We start from the raw sequence: 17,350 nt of genomic DNA on the forward strand, positions 1-17,350 counted from the left end.
ATCATCACATTAACTATATTTATAGTATAAAATTCTTATTTCCTATTGTATTGAGTGCAAATACATAAATTTCTAACATCTGTTTTGTTGTAGTTTTATCCCTAATAAAAGGTGGTTAAGGAAATTAACTTACATTATCCAATTATAAATTAAGAAAAATGTGAGAAATCATATAAGACAGGAATAAAACATAACTCAAATTTCTTAGATGAAAATTAGTATATTATCCTTTTACTGATTCCCAACATTGATACTATAAAGAAAACATTTCCTTTGTTGGAATGAGGAAATTATTTCATTCCTAAATTGCAGACATTTTACTTTTTATGTTTATAACCTGAACTATTTAAATAATTGAATATTAATTTCATATTAGTCATGTTGTAAGATATTTTAAGTGACTGAAAAAAATAATTAACTATATAGACTTTTACATGTTGACAAAACTTCATTGACATTTAAATAAGGAAACGAGTAAATTTTTAAAAATTTTATATTTCTTGTATAGAAGGGTCCCATTCAGCAAGGTCTATTGCCACTTAATTAGCTTGTTTCATCAGGAACCCTGAACTGCAAGCTTCTTGTTTATGAAAACAAGATACTGGACTGATATGTTTTAATGTGTTCTGTAGTCCAAAAAGTGTGATTTTTGTGATTATGGGTTTCCAATTCATTTTTTCTTTTTGCCACTTTAGAATAATTCATTAGAACTAAGCAAAATTATGAATAATCATAGTTGTATATCAAATTAAGAGAGTTATTTCTATGTTGGCTACTAATAGATTAAAACTCTTTTAGAAATTTTGGATAACTGCAAAAACCAACAGAAGTGTTTGGGTCTAGCTTTGACCTCTAAAAAAAATTAAAAATAGTAAAGAATTCAAAAATGTATACTTGTGAATGTTATTAGCAAGTGGAAATGCTTTCTAAAAATATAAATTTATTTTCCCATGTTTATTGAATGTCTGTTCTGTGGCAGCCATAGTGCTAGGCATTTGCAGTGCAGTACTAAGCACTTGTTGCCTTCACATTGTATCATGGGAAGTATTAACGTACAAATACATACAGGGAGTTATGAAAATTTTAAGGCAAACAATTTAATTTGAAGAAAAAATTTAGTTCAACAAAGGCAGCATGCCTAAAATTAAATTTAAGATACAAGTGTGTTTTTATTCTCTGAAAAATAAAGCATGGTAAAGATATGGTGGAATATGAGATCAAATGACAGACCATGTGCTTTCTATATGAAAAGACTGGACACAGTGACCTGTAGGTTTAATGGTATTACTCTTTGCAGCCTTTGGACATTCCGGATGGCCGAAGAGCTCCACTCCCTGCTCACTACCGGAGCAGTAGCACTCGCAGCATAGACACCCAGACTCCTTCTGTCCAGGAGCGCAGCAGTAGTTGCAGCAGTCATTCACCCTGTGTGTCCCCTTTTTGTCCACCCGAATCCCAAGATGGTAGCCCTTGCTCAGCAGAAGATTTACTTTATGATCGTGATAAAGGTGAGAATGGACTTACCTATTTAAATGAAGTGTTTTCTGTGGGGCCTTGCACATTATATTGTCTGTGTCTTAGACCATTGCATCATTTTTCTTTCATTGAGTGGTAAGATTATAAAAGATGGGTTAATCTAGATTTGTTCATTGGTTTCCTGTACCCTCTTCTTTGTGACTCTCACAAACATCTTCCATAAATGTGTCAGAGAAGCACAGCGTCTAGAGCTAATGACAGCTATAAAGTGGACTGTATACAACTTCCCTTATTACTGTCTAGAGCTGATGAAAGTTCATGGTAGAGTGTATCTTTCTTATGCCAAAAACTAGATTTTTAATCACTAATTTTAGAGGAATAGTTAGCCATTTCTTCACATTTTTTAGAGAAGTAAATATATTTTTAACCAAGTAGACAAAGCTCTGTGAACTCAGAACCTCATTCTATTATAGTGTGTAAGTGAGTTACCCTTCCTGCCTATTACTTCAAATTGACCATTTTTTGTAGGTGGAATAAAATGCAAAGTAGAAATAATGGTAGTGGCAAATGTAGGCAGTTAATTCTGGATTTTTTTTCTCCTTCTTAAGATTAATACCATGGATAATTTTGAAATGCTAAACCAAAAATGCAAAATTTATTGGCAAGATGTTAGATGAATTCTGTTTCAGTTGACTGGTTGTGACATTACCTTTAGGACCTCCAAGTAAATATGTCCATGAGACAGAAGTATGTGGTCTTAGTAGTTCAGAAGAGGTCTTCACTTAGATCTTGAGTTTCAAATAGTGTAGATTAACTTAATGTCTCTTTTTTTTTACCTGAAACTCTATAGCCTGTTTTTTTTTTTTAATGAGAAAGTATAATCTCTTTTGCCCAGAGACATTATTACACCGATGTTAAGAACAGCATGGGCTGCTGGGCACCAGTGGCACACACTCATAATCTAGCTACACAGGAGGCTAAGATCTGAGGTTTGAAGCTAGCCTGGGCAGGAAAATCCATGAGACTATCTTCCAGTTAATTTGGATGTAGAGCTGTGGCTCAAGTTGTAGGACAGGATCCTTGAGCAATGTCCAGGCCTGAATTCAAGGCCCAGGACTGATACACATACACAAAAATAGATAATCTCTGGGGCAGTTTTTTTTTTAACAGTTAAAAAATGTTTCTTAGTAAAATAAAGTTGCTGAGGCAGACAGATCTTGAGTTCAAGGCCAGTCTGGGCTACATAAGTAGATCTTGTTTTGAAAGAGAGAAGAGAAAGTGTGAAAGAGTGAGGGAGAAGAAGGAGAGAGAATACAGTAGAAATGAGAGAAGAAAGGAGGAAAAGGATGAAAATACCTATCCCATTGTTTGGAACATTAAATAAGATAGTGCATTGCAGTGTACTTACAAACACAGTCCTTATTTGTAGGAAACAAATGGTGGTGAGCAATATATTGTTATGCAGCTGTGTTTATAGAGAAGAAAGTTGCCAATTTTCTATTTATGGAGTTTATATGTGTTAATATCATTCAAACTATAAAATAATCTCTAACTGTGACCTCTCTATGTGAAGTCTAAATGATGGGTTGATTTTGTTGATCTGTATGTGTGTGTTTGTTTTAAATACAAATATATTACGATTTACTTTTTCTATACTAAACTATAAATTGGTCTTTTTTATTCCCAATAAAAGAAAATAGAATCTGTATAGTTCCTTACTGGTTTTCATTAACCATAAAAATAAAATGAATATTGTAATTTTCTAATCAATTAGGATCAATTTTGCGTACCTTTAATAGAGTTGCTAGTTGAGGCATCAGTAGAAGCCTGAGGTGTGAGGATCAGCTGTAGTGAATTCATGTACAGTGACAGATGTGCTGCTATGCTAATTATTTTCTAGTACTCATAAAATCCTTTTTCCTGCCTTTGCTGACATTTCTTCCTGTTCCTAACATTGATTGGCCATAAATCAGGTATAATTGATATGAATAATTTTAGTTGAATAATACACTGGTTTTTCCTTTGACTATATCAAATGTAGTGCTTGGACAAAAACACTTGACTATTTAGAAAGTTCCTCTTGAGAGACTTATTCAGGTGAATATTTTCATTTTGTTATTTAGTTTGGGCCCTGCTTTTTACACAGATTTTCCCAATAACCTAACACCAAAGGCAGCCTGGTTATATGTGTAATGTTACCAGGCTAACTTAATAAAATCCATAATTCCTGTGGGGCTGGGAAGGTGGCTCAGTGGTAGAGCGCTTGCCTTGCATGCCTGAGGCCCTGGGTTCGATTCCTCAGCATCACATAAGCAAAAAGAAAAAAGCCGGAAGTGGCGCTGTGTCTCAAGTGGTAGAGCACTAGCCTTGAGCTGAAGAGCTGAGGGACAGTGCCCAGGCCCAGAGTTCCGGCCCCACGACCGGACCACCCCCCAAAAAAGATCCATAATTCCTGTAGCTCCTGGTAGAGAACTCAAGTATCCAGAATAAAAGTTTTTATCTTGATAATTTTGTGTTAACATTATCAGAATATATTGTAAGAGTTAGCCTAAATCCTTCCACATTTTTATGTCTAAAATGTAAGGAATCTTGTATTTTTTATATATAATCTGTATTATATATAATATTGATGGCAATATAAAAATATTGCTCTTTTAGCAGCTCTGCCATGGTTCCTTGATGGTAGCCATACTAGTGCTGGGCAATTTAGACTTGTCTGACACTTACTGATATTTGGTACAATTCAGGCAGTTGTTCTAAAATCCTGCAGTTTTACAAGATATTGTGGAAACATCATGAAGTAAATGGAACTACTTTATTCAGGTCAGTTATAGTCCTAAAACTCATAAATTGATTACACATTACTTAAACTATATTTTCTTGAAGGAACAATGTGGTTGGAGTTTCCCAAGCCAGTTCAACTCATACTATGACTTTGACTTGTAAACATTAATATTGCTGAACTTGAGGTAGTAGGATTAAGCAACCATTAGTTCCAGGAGTACAAGGAAAAGTATTCGCTTGTCTTTTAGATTCTAGAGCTGATCCTAGATAGACCTTTTTTTTTCTATTTTTTATTTATTTTTTATTGTAAAGGTGATTTACAGAGGGATTGCAATTATGTAAGTCAGGTAATGAGTACATTTCTGTTTGAACAGTGTGTCCTCTTCCATCCATTTCTCCCAGTTTTTCCCTCCCAGGCCCCTGACCCCATAAGTTGTGTAGCTCATTTGCAATTGCATTTGTTCATCTTTGTCCTGAAATAGCCTGCTTTGGGCATTTCCTAGTCTTTTCAGTATATAGTACAACCCAATTTGTGTTGATCTTTATGTCTCTACTTCTCAGTAAATATCCTGTCCCCCTTTCTGAAAATAGTGACAATGCATCAATGGCAGGTACTACAATAGGTCTCTTTTAATGTCACAACTTGATACTGCTTTGTAAATAATGTAACTCAGTTCTACCTATTGTAAATGGTCTAAAATATAAGCAAGCCAAACATCAGAAACATGTGAGCATTCCTGCATATATGTCACTTAATTTTTTGTTACTTGTTTATCAGAACATATATATATATATGCATATATATATGGCCTTTATACTGTATCCATTTTTTAAAAAGATATATCATTATGTCTATATTGAGAATATCAGTGTCTTTTTCTTTAAGTTGTTAAATTATGTCAGGCTTTTTAATCTTCATCAAGAGTCTGATACTTTTTTATTGTTGTTTGGAGCCAGTGCTATGTCTTGAATGTTCTCGCTCAACTTGTTTGCTAAAAATTGGTGCTGTATCACTTGAGTCACACTTCCAGTACAGAATTTTTGCTGCTTAATTGGAAATGGAGTCTTTGAGACTTTTCTACTCAGGCTGACTTCAAATTGTAATCTCAGATAACAGCCATTGGAGTAGCTAGGATTATAGGTGTGAGCCACAGGCACCCCACTAAGAAGAATTTTGATACTATGAAAAGGAAACAGAAGAATAGCCAGACTGAAGTATTTTTATTTTTTGTAATACTGTATTTTTTACATCTTACTGATTGTCTAGCATATTTTTATATCATTTTTATTTTATTATGTACAGAGGAGTTACAGTTACTTAAGTAAGGTAATGAGTACATTTCTTCTCAAGCAGTGTTACCCCTTCCTTTTTTTCTCCTGCTTCCCTCCTCCCCCTTCCCTCCCTCTCAAGTTGTAAAGTTCATTTCCAGCATAGGGTCTAGTGAGTGTTGCTGTTTACATTGGTTCATCCTTTGTCCCACCATTTCTGTGATTCCCCTTCCATTCCCCAAATCAGATAAACTAATGTATAAGACAAAGGGTACCAAAATCAGAGGAGAAAAAAAAAGACAAAAAAGTGTACTGTAAGTGTACTGCAAACAGGACACTTACAAAGCTTAACATCTGTCACTGCATTGATCACCAGGGTTGACTCGGCTGATGGGCTGGCTAGGCAGGTGTCCCCTTCCCTCCATCCCGAAGCTGCACCCTCAGTCAGAGAACTACCATCCCTGATAGAGGAGGACTAGTCTTCAGTCAAGGGTATATGAGTAGCTGCGATCCCCAGCTAGAACCTCCAAACAAGTTCTCAAGGTTCAAATGAAGATTTACTAGCATAGTAATAGGAGCTTTTTTTTTTTTTTTATGGGACCAAAACAAAAGGGCTGTGAGGTTCAAATTTCCTATTGAAATTAAAAGGAAAGAAAATAACTTTACTAAGATCTATTTTATATTTCTATTCTCATGTTTGAAACAGGTAAACTCTGATCATGACTGGAAACCCATTTATCAACTGAGTTAGAGGAAAGGGACATCGGTTGGGTTTTTGTCCCACATTATCTTTTGTATTTCTCCAAGAAATAATGGCTCATAGACTGACAATTCAGCTGACAAGTTGAATTCTAGCCCTTTTGTACAAATACTTAAAGATGATAAAAAATATAATTAAAAAGAGATGCCACTCTTCGTATTGTCTTCTTGAAAGACTATTAGAAGGTAGACCCAATGAAGCTGTTACCTGAACTGTAAGCCTTTAAGTAGAAGCCCAGAATATTAGTTAGGAAAGAGCTTGATCTTCTGTTTACTTCCTCATGTGTCTCAATGAGAGTTGTGATAGATCAAATCTGTGGAGCATATATAGCATGTGGTAATAAATTCTGACATTTGATTAGCCAGGTTGACTCCTTGCTCTGTGGACAAGTTATTCACCTTCTAGTTATCTCAATTTTCTTGCCTAAAATTTAATTTGGGATAGTTTTCCCATACAGTCATTATGATCATTAAATATGCTAGGTAATTTTACTTTTATTTCTTGAAGTATTATCATAACCCTGTGGTTAGATGGCATTGTCTTTACTTAGAGGCAACTTTCCTACCTTCTGTGTAATCCAGACCTCAGCAATGATCTTTTGCAAGACTGTCCTAATACATTTTATTGCCTTTTTGTGGAAGTAATAGGCCTTACATAGCATTCATCTGTAAAAGGTCCTGGTGTGGAAGAAATTGTATAGTTGGAGTCCCTGCATGAATGTTGAGAAATAAAAGCAAGGAAAGTGGAGAGGTGGAAAGACTAGTATTTCACCAGTAGTCCTTTAGTCATCACTAAGAAATAAAGGGCCAAGGAAGAATGACCAGCTTAATGCTTAAGAGCCCTAACTTAGGTAGAACTTCACAAATGGAGAGAGATCTTGGAAGAAGATATAACATTCTATTTTGATGGTCTAGTTATGTGGTTCGGAATTTTATTACACCCTTATCACCAGTTTTGAGTTTGTGCCCTTAGTGTAATATTTCTAAGTTAGATGTTATTTCATTCCACAGACTGAGTATTAGTAAAGTTAATTTGTTTTTAAAGACAAAATGTGAAAAGAATGTTTTAATATTTCTTTCTGAATGTCAACAGATTGCTAACTGTCAGAGGCCAGAGCTGTTGGGCAAAGATGAGGCAGGATAGCAAGGGCAGAGGAACTTAGAACAAAGAGCCTGAAGAAGAAACAGCAGCATTTGATGGCTGATTTAACTGCATTAGAGGGAGGAGGGGAAATTAAGTATAATAGTGTGAGAAATGTGGAAAATTATTCTCCTTAGTAAGAGGTGAACATTGGAGAAAGAATATATTTACAGTGAATAAAATGGTAAGGTTAAAGTTCCACCTTGGTTTCTGCTTTAAGATGTTATAACTCCATTTGCTTTTAGAATTTTTTTTTTAAGAAGCAATAATGGGTTTTTAGGGGTTTTATCTAGAGTTGATTAAGGCAACATTTATAATACTTCGCCTTGCTTTGTACTTTACCTATGTGTAATGGTCAGTAAATATTTACATGAATACTTAAAACTGAAGTAACGTTTTATTAGAGGTTTAAGAACATCTCCCATAGATACGTACATACTTCTGTTTGTCCCCACAGGAACAGTGTATTTGAGGTTTTTGAAAACTGATGTTCCTGTTAATGTTTTTTTCATTTAAAAAGATTGAGAAAATAAAACAGAATATGTCATAATGATTTTCCTGATATTTTTAAATGTATTATACCTTTTTCAAGATTTTATACACACACACACACACACACACACACACACACACACACACACACACACACACACACACACACACACACACACACACACACACACACACACACTTTTTTGTGTGTCAATGTTAGAACTTGAATTTAAGGCCTTAGTACTATTCCTGAGCTTTTATGTTCAAGGCTAATGCTCTACCACATGAGCCACAGCTCCACTTCCAGCTTTTTGGTGGTTAATTGGAGATAAGAATCTCACAGACTTTTCTGCCCAAGCTGGCTTTGGACCATGATCCTCAGATCTACCCTCCTGGTAGGCCTAAACCACCAGCACCCAGCAAAATATTTTAACTTGTGATTTATTTTGTTTAGTTTTCTGTTGTTACAAAATGCCTTAATTTAGTCCACAAATTGGTTTTAGGACTGTCTTCATAATGTGATCTCTTTTTACTTGCAGCTATTATGTTAGATTCTAAGTAGTGGAGACAGTAAGCATGGTGTTCTTGTTTTCTATGGCTGTTTTGTAGAGGCATTGTACTTAATATTAGCATATAAAACCAAAAGAGCAACTGTAATGTGCTTAATTTGCAAATTCATATCAAGTCAATACTTTAAGAATAATAATATAAAACAAAATATAAAACAAAATACTATGACAAATGATTAATCAGCCTAACATTTAGAATATAATTTGAGTTCCACTTATTCAAGTTTTTATTAAAGCTTTCTAAGCTTTAATTCATTATCATGTGTTCAATAATATTTGGGAAGCTACTTGTAAGTTTGATATTGGTCACATGCAATAAATATGATGTTACAGCTAAACAACCAGTAAAGTGTTTCCATGCTTTTGATACTTAGAATTGGATGATTGTTATAAAGATATTGATAGTATTCATACCTCCTAACTACTCAAGAGGCTGAGATCTGAGGATTACTGTTTGAAGTCAGCTCAGGCAGAAAATTCTTGTGAGACTCTTGAGTGTTAGTTCAGATGGTGGGATGCCAGCCTTACGCAAAAAAGCCAAGACTGCAAGGCCCTCAAGTCAAGCCCAAGTACTAGCATAAAAACAACAAATACAAATAAAGAGACTATGAGTACAGAAAATATGTGAGTAATCGTAGTCATTGCTTTTAACTGTATTGGCATTGGCTATGATTGTTATGAAACCAATTATGTTTTCTAGTTATGATCTTATACCATTTCCCGGTAGGATAACTTACTAATAACACTGACATACTTGTGAATAAAAACTATTCAATAAAGATTATTACTTCATCATCTGAGCAGGCATACTCACTTCATTGGTAACATTTTGTTGAAATGTGGTTATCAAATTTAACATGGAGTTTTAAATAAGTGACCCATCATCTGTGTTCAAGCTTAGAATAGGTAAGGTTGGTTATGTAGCTTGTTTTTAAAACATACTTTGTAAAGCAAAAGTATTGATAGTGTTCCTCCATTGTATTTTAAAACTATTAAAGAAAAAAAACATAGAATTTAGAGCTTAGGAGAGACAGTTCCTTTAATTACATAGAAACATAGGCAGTTTTGCTCAAAGGTAACCTACCTATATAACAGGAGTTAGCTATATAGACTAGATGCTTCCATTTTCTGTTTCTTGTGCAGATACTTACTAGATACTTATCTGAAAGTCAAAGTTCTTATTTAACATAGATTTGTTTATAGTTTCAAAATGTTTTTATTTTTAATCTTTGTTTTTTTTAGACCACCAAACATAAGATGTAAATAACAGGAAGCCAAATAATTTGTATTGAAATGGCAAGAAAAAAAAAGAGTAACAGCACTGAATGCTAGCTAGATGACTAGGACAACTATTTTTCTCTTTAACATTAATCACCTCCCCCTCCCCCCAAAAAAGAACAAAAAATTTAAGCAAATAAAACTGTAAAAACGTTTTATAGCCTGTGAAACTTGGAAATATTTTAAGAAGAAAACTTAATTGTAGATTATTGATGGAGAGACTATCACTTTGTAGTTTATTTCTCTAGCTTTCAACTCTGGAAAAGTCCCTTGAAACGGTCAAGAAGACTAAGTAGGAGTGGAAGGGAAAAAACAAATTGTTTAAATAGGGATACAGGTTGAGCCATTGCAACAATGAGATGTATAAGATGCTATGTCAAAAAACAAACTTTACAATTTAGGAAGGGGTGGGGGAGTGTAGTTGTAGAGATGGGAGAGGAGGGGAAAAACAAAGGAGGAGGCAACAATGCTAGCTAAGAAATGTACTCATTATCTTGCTCATGTGATTGTAACCCCTCTGTACAGTATTTTCACAATAAAAACATTAAAAATTGGGAAAAAAAGAAATAGAATGGAGACTAATGATAGCCAAGGTGACTTTTTACATGCTGATAGAGTGGATCCTTGCCTATTGACATCATCTTTCCTTTACTGATAGCATAAAGGACTTGCTAGAGAGCTCTGCTGAGCCCACAGAGCTCTCCATGAAGGCATCTTAGCCAGTGTTTTCTTACTTGTATTCTGGATCTCATGTTGTTGCTGTTCAGATAGTAAAGCGAGGCCATGCTATATTTTTGGTATTACATCAAGTTCAAGGCTTCAAGTCTCACCAGTTTATTTTGTTGACCTGTCTTTGTAGTCTAGCCTCACTCAGAAACTGAGTTCAGAACCTTTACTTGGACTACTGATGCTTTATATCAATCTAAGAAAGAGTTATAGTCCCCTTTCTTTCTTTCATTTGTGTAAGCAAAATACAAAATTCAAATCTAAATGGTATTAGAAGAAACCTCTAAAAATATAAAGTCATTTTATTTATTTCAAGAGTCTATTGTATACATGTTCTGTGAGGAAGCTTAGTAATGATAAACTCTGTGATCTTCCTAGCATTTCCAATAGTGTATCTTTGTTATGTTTCAGAAAAAATTTCAACCAGAGATATAGCCATATTCATTCACAGGCATATTTGTGAAACTAACAGATGCTCTTTGAATCATTCACAAAATGAAGTAATAGCAGGCATGGAAGGTCTACTTTATAAGTATGTATGGTTGTAAAAGTATTCCTGTTACTAAGATTCTGAATATTGGACTGTGTCGTATATACTAAACTGAAAGCATCATACCAAATTGTAACTGAATTATGGTGCTAATGACATATTTAAGTAAATTGAAAATACATCCAATCAATCATATACTTAGTATTTTAGCAGTGGGAATTGGTTTGCATTAAGTAAGACTTTACATAAATAGGACTATTTATATTTTTACAAATATGTCACTGACTTTACAATTTGGCATCTGATGTTTTTTGGTAGATTTGAATTTCCAAAACCATTTGCCAGATAGGAAAGGGAGAAATTATGTATAGTTTTTATAGCTTTTCATGAATAGATGGTTTTCTTTTGGGTCAGAAACTATGAGGAAAACATACTAGGTAAAGATGTTTTTGTATTTTCATGTCTTCGAACAGCTAAAATTCTAAGTGTGCTGAAAAAGCTCTTTCATAGACAAAGGCAAAATTTGGGGGTCTTTTATGTTTTTATGATGGGTAGATAGAAGAAATCAAGATACAAACTTTTCCCCCTGTATACATGTTATTCATGGTGTCTACTCACTGCTAAATTAAAAAGCTTTAGTAATGACATTATTCCACATACCAAAATTTTTATTTAAATTGGTTTGGACAGTGAGAAAGCTTACAGAGAATTCTGCTTTATTATAATCTGTTTTAATTTATCTGTATGATTGATGCATATTATTCTACTCACATTCTTGAAACACATCACATTTGTTTTCAGTTTATAGTATACTTTATTCAAAATGTAGTTTACTGACTAAAATATCCTTCTTTTATATTGTATGGTATGGCAGATACATTGAATTTTTTTATTTAAAAGAAACACACTACACAAGGTGTTAGAGGTAGCTTTGCAATCAAAAAGGCTCTAGTAGAAAAGTGGGTAGTGGTAGATTTATTGTGAAAAAGTCTGGAAGTCAAATTTAGTTTAAAGGAGCTTTCAATCACTAGTTAATATAACTGCTTTAAATTTACAGACAGTGGGAGTAGCTCACCGTTACCCAAGTATGCTTCATCTCCCAAACCAAACAACAGCTACATGTTCAAACGGGAGCCCCCCGAGGGATGTGAGCGAGTGAAGGTCTTTGAGGAAATGGCGTAAGTAATGTCTTTTCTACCAGCTGGATTCTGTAAAACTGTAAAGCTTTTTGCTGAAACCAGCTGATTATAGATGAATCAACTACTCCATCCAGCTGATAATGTGTTTCAAAAGCAAATGATGAAAAGAGATCTTATTGAAGGAGAATGGGAGTCTGTATAAGCCAGTTAAAAAAAAACAACAAAAAAACTTGGGAATTTATTCCTCCCGTGAAAAGCTTTTATTTTTTTCTCTCTCTCTCTTAAAAAGCTCTGTTTTTAAGCTTCAAAATATTTCTTTCAAAAATCTCTATTTAGATGGCTGATAAAAGACATTTAAAGGCAAAATTCATATCTATGTGACTACTCTACAGACATGCATTCCACAAGCCAGAGAGAAAGTGATCTCTTTCCCTGTACACACAGCTACCATGTTTGTTTATGAATTTAGGCTTTCTGCTCATAGATTTTTTCCCCTTTTATTTCAATATGTGTAAGTTAAAAATTAAGTTAGAAAAGAGGTTCATGCTATAAATTCTGACCAAGAAACTCAGAAGACCATGTGGCTCTTGGTTTCACAGATTGTTATGTCTCAGTGCAGGCACCTAAGAGGCTACTGTACTCCTGTAACTTCAAAGGACTGACCCGGGTCAGGAAAGAATTGAATGGAAGAGAGCTTGTAGACTTTGTTACACTGACTATCTCTTTGAGAGACCCCCAAACTTTTTTCTGTCTGTGCAAGTAAAAGTACTTCTAGAGATGCAGAAATGGGAGGAAGTGCTTTACACCAAATTCACAGTAGTTAATGCCCCTCTTTATGCCTTTGCTTTACAGAAAAGGTTGTCATAACCTTGCATAATCTTCAGCTATGATTCGGGAAACTTTCACAATCCTAAATGATTAAAAGCAGGTTAATGATCTCTGAAAGTTTACCTGCCTAGTCCTTTTGAAAATTGTTTTGTCTCAAGTACACATCAGTGCTGTGTATGTGAATAGTCTGCCAGCTGACTTGTGCTATGGAAGATGTTTACCCCTCTGTGTACACTTAACCCATCCCTGCCATTCACGATTTAGATGTTCTAGAGATCTCCAGTTTATTTAGAAAGTGCTTGACCTCTTGGTGACTGTAAACCTTATTTTGTTTTGTGGTTTTAGGTCTCGTCAGCCTATCTCGGCCCCTCTCTTTTCATGTCCTGACAAAAACAAGGTTAATTTCATCCCAACCGGGTCAGCTTTCTGTCCTGTAAAACTTCTAGGCCCTCTCTTACCTGCCTCTGACTTGATGCTCAAGAACTCTCCTAACTCTGGCCAGAACTCAGCTCTGGCAACTCTGACGGTTGAGCAGCTCTCGTCTCGGGTTTCCTTCACATCTCTTTCCGAGGACACCAGCACATCAGGCTCCCCAGAGGCTTCTGTCCAACAGACACCCCAGCAGCAGCAACTCCTTCAGGACCCGCAGGCTGAGGAACACATCTCTGCTCAGAACTACGTGATCATATAAAGCAGAAGGGGAGCCGGCCTCCACCTATACACTATGAAGGGGAACGAGATCTCAGACATCTATCTGCATGGAGCGACAAACTTTCTCAACACACCAATACAAACTTAGCATTATAACGTATCTCTTAACACTGATCTTGGCAGGGACGGAACTCCTTTTCAGCAGTTTTTGTGGAAAGCAGTAATGCTTGCAAAATGTGTATGTCATTCAGCATTTTAAGTGGAGACTATGCATTTCATTGTATGTTGGACAGATTAGTACTGTGTCCTGTGTTTTGTTCCAAATTCTTCAGTATAAATAAGCTCTATATCAAAAGTTGCCTGTCTAAATAGAAAATGTCTTGCTGTGTTTTGTCCTATGGAAAATACTGTACTTCAGGATTATGTTTACAATTGATCCAGGTGTTTGTTTCTAACTTCTGTAATACATACAATGCAAAAAAAAAAATGGCCACAACAGTTGCACAGTGCCCACCCTATGGCCTAGCTTCAGGTACTTCAGTTGAAGTCTAAACTCAGGTAACTTGGAATGTATATCATATTGGGATACTAAATATTTCACAGCTAAAAAGCTAAAGAGGGAACATCACTCTTTTGCCTTTCCTTATTTTATGCATTTCCCTTTCCTCATTACATTCCACATTCTTAGAATTAGAAGTGCATTCAACTCTAGGAGAATGATAATCCTGGACATGGGTGAACGTGAGAAGAACCAGCAAATCTGTGGTGTGTGACATCACTTTGTCATGTGGTTACCAGTAAAACAACTGTTGTATTCACTGTTTCAACATGTGTATATGTGGCTTTTTTAGAAGTTCAGGTGTTGCTCAGTTAATGACTGTTACAGTGTTGCAAATGAAATGTTGAGTACTAGACTGTACATGAACATTCCATATTGTATGTGATGGAATTTAAAGACAAGAATGTCTAGGGTCTAATTTCCAAACAAGTGAAGTTTCACAGGGGATGGTTAAGGTTTTTCTTGTTTAGATTGGCCATCAGGATCATAATTGCTACCATTTTTATCTAAAGGCATATTAATAGTTTCACCTTGACAAGTTCCCTAATTTTCAGGTTATTGTTTTCCTCGAGCAGTTTCTGTGCATGAATTTTCATCACATAGAATTCATAGGTCTCAGAATTGATACAGCATAAGTGAATAGGCTGGTTGGTGACTTGCAAAAGGAATAGTTTGATGTCTCATTTAAGGCTCACATACATTATCATGAATAGTGTTGTTAAGATTTTGAATGTGTGAAGTAGAGTTTGAACCCAGGTGAATACCCTTGAACTTGAAGACTTGATATAAGTTCTCCATAAAGTGTGCAGAAGCCCTAGATAAAGGTCAGTGGGAGAGCCTGACTTTCAGACATTGTTTTCTGCGGAATAGAGAGTATCCAAAAGTAAAGGGAAGCTTTTGTATTTGTATTTCATTGTTTTCATTTCAGCAAAACCTAGAGTTGTCTCATTTGTACCGAAAGTGTATGGCACAATACTTTCTTATAAATTGAGGGAACAAGATGCCTATAGTTAAGAGGAATGTTTCAGTTCCTGTCAGTCATTCCTGAGTTTTCTTTGTCTATTTTCTAAGGAGGATAGAAGATAAGGGTGATAGAGAAGAAAGTAACACCATTTTTTAAAGAGAGAGAGAGAGAGAGAGAGAGAGAGAGAGAGAGAGAGAGAGAGTGTGTGTGTGTGTGTGTGTTATGTGTGTTGAAACCCTGTGTATTATTTTGTCATGATCCCAATTCTCTTCTTTCCACCAAAGTTTGCAGTAATATTCTCTCCAGAAAGTGCATTCTGGCTCCTTTAAAGCAGTCAGTGTTATATCTGTAGGAGACTGTCATGGAGAAAAGGACTCAGTTTACTTTGCCGTCTTCACAGGGGAACCTTTAAAACTATCTTAGCAGCAGCAGCAGATACCTTTAACCCTAATAATCTCAGGCCTTGATGAAAATACTCTATTTTGTAGATTATGGTTAAAGGGAGAAAATTACTAGTTCCGTAAGATAAATATGAGCTCCATTTAACTTCTGATATCTGGTTTAGCATTCCATGATGTGTTGAATTTATGCTCTGCTTTTGTCCAAATAAGCTGCAATAGTATCAATATCAGTTCTAGAAAGTTAGACACAACATGCTTTTTTGGTGATGAAATCTGATGTACGATATTTATGGTGACATGTGCTTTTATTTTTCTCATGAGAAACTAAATATGAATTGTGTTGTACATTTGTTCTTAGCATATATTAAAGTTTTGAACCAAATGTGTTAAAGATTATGCTTTGTCATGTAAATTTCCCAGAAGTTGTTGAGCTCAAATGTATCCTACATCCAGCTGTAGAAATTTGTCAGAAATTGTTTAAATTTTTTGTATATAGTTGTACTGTTTAATTTTAGCCACTGAGCTGAACAGTATTCGAGTTATCATACAATATTGGCTTTACACAAGGAAAAGTGTGGCTTCTGTTTTGTATTTTTTCAGTATAGAAGTTCCTGTGTCTTATTTAAATAAAGTTATTAGTAAAACTGGAATCATTCATGTGTGTTTTTGAAAAACCAGGGTTTGGGGCACATTACTAACAAAGATGAATTCAATACTCAGTGCTCAGCAATTTCCTGACCTATGTCTCTAGAGCTGTGGGACAACTCTCTGATCAGATTTCTCCAACTTGCTTTCCTCTTGGCACTTAATTCGTACACTTTCCATTACAAGGTAAAAAGCTAGATGTCTAGAATTCCAAGTCTTTGTACTGATCCCAGCTAGGAGCACCTTAAATAGAGAAAACATTGTTCCCTATCATTATTTTATACCTAACAACTAATAGGAAGTGAGTTTAAGTTTAGTAAAATCACTTCCAAGGAAGCTGCATATATCTTACAAAAAAAAACCCAGCTATCAATGATAAAAATTTTATCATCTCATTATATTCCAAATAAGAGGAAAAACTTGACAAAATGTTTTTCCTGTTATACCTAAATTGGGGCATGGTTTGTCATAAGGGTGGCATGAAATTTCACCAAAGCAAGCTGCTTTGAGTGTTTACTTACAGTGTTGTTCATTTCTGAAGCACAACTCATTAACAGAATTGATAAGATTCAGCCTTTAAGCGGGATGAGGGCATAGGGCAGTGGTGCTTGCCTAGCATGTACAAGGCCCTGCATTAGAGCTCTAGCACCAGACATAACTAAAGTCTTTAAATTGAATTTTAAAATGACTAGTAGCTAGGTTTTCTGTCTGCTATAAACTAGAACTTTTTCGAGGATGAGATTAGCTATATGAAAAGATAATATGTAATTCATGCAGGAAATTATCAGAACTAGACATCGTAGTACTTTAATCCCAGCACTTGGAAGACTGAGGAGGGAGGATCAAGAGTTCAAAGCCAGCTTTGGCTGCACAGTTCCAGGATAGCCCAGGTTACCTAGCAAGACCTTGTCTCAGAAGATTGAAAACCAACAAAAGACTAGAGACTGGATACAGGTACCTTGTATCATACAAGGTACACACATTCTTTGAGACTAGAAAATCTCAATGGTTTACACCAAGAGGTGATCTGGGCAGAGAGCTGGTTTTCCTTGGATCTACTTGAGCTATGTGAGAAACTGCTGGATTCTTTTGACATTGCATAGTACCCTGAACACAGCCCTCAGCTGGTGGACCATGAGCTGCTTGGTATAGGAACACAATTTTTTTTAAATTGTGAAA

The 17,350-nt window shown here is 35.2% G+C and overlaps 1 protein-coding gene across 3 annotated transcripts in view; it reads left to right on the forward strand.

Annotated features, from left to right (window-relative positions):
- Positions 1-16,176, forward strand: part of Glcci1 (glucocorticoid induced 1) — a 65,918-nt gene extending 49,742 nt beyond the window's left edge. For all 3 annotated transcript variants that reach the window (XM_069996553.1, XM_069996554.1, XM_069996555.1), the window contains exons 6-8: positions 1,298-1,508; positions 12,042-12,162; positions 13,297-16,176. In XM_069996553.1, the coding sequence (XP_069852654.1) occupies positions 1,298-1,508; positions 12,042-12,162; positions 13,297-13,642 (678 nt within the window). In that variant the 3' untranslated portion in view covers positions 13,643-16,176. The remainder of the gene's footprint in view (positions 1-1,297; positions 1,509-12,041; positions 12,163-13,296) is intronic.
- Positions 16,177-17,350: the final 1,174 nt, after the last annotated feature.

This window comes from Dipodomys merriami, unplaced genomic scaffold, assembly GCF_024711535.1.
Source record: "Dipodomys merriami isolate MVZ:Mamm:240054 unplaced genomic scaffold, mDipMer1.0.p SCAF_5, whole genome shotgun sequence".
NCBI classification, from domain to species: domain Eukaryota; kingdom Metazoa; phylum Chordata; class Mammalia; order Rodentia; family Heteromyidae; genus Dipodomys; species Dipodomys merriami.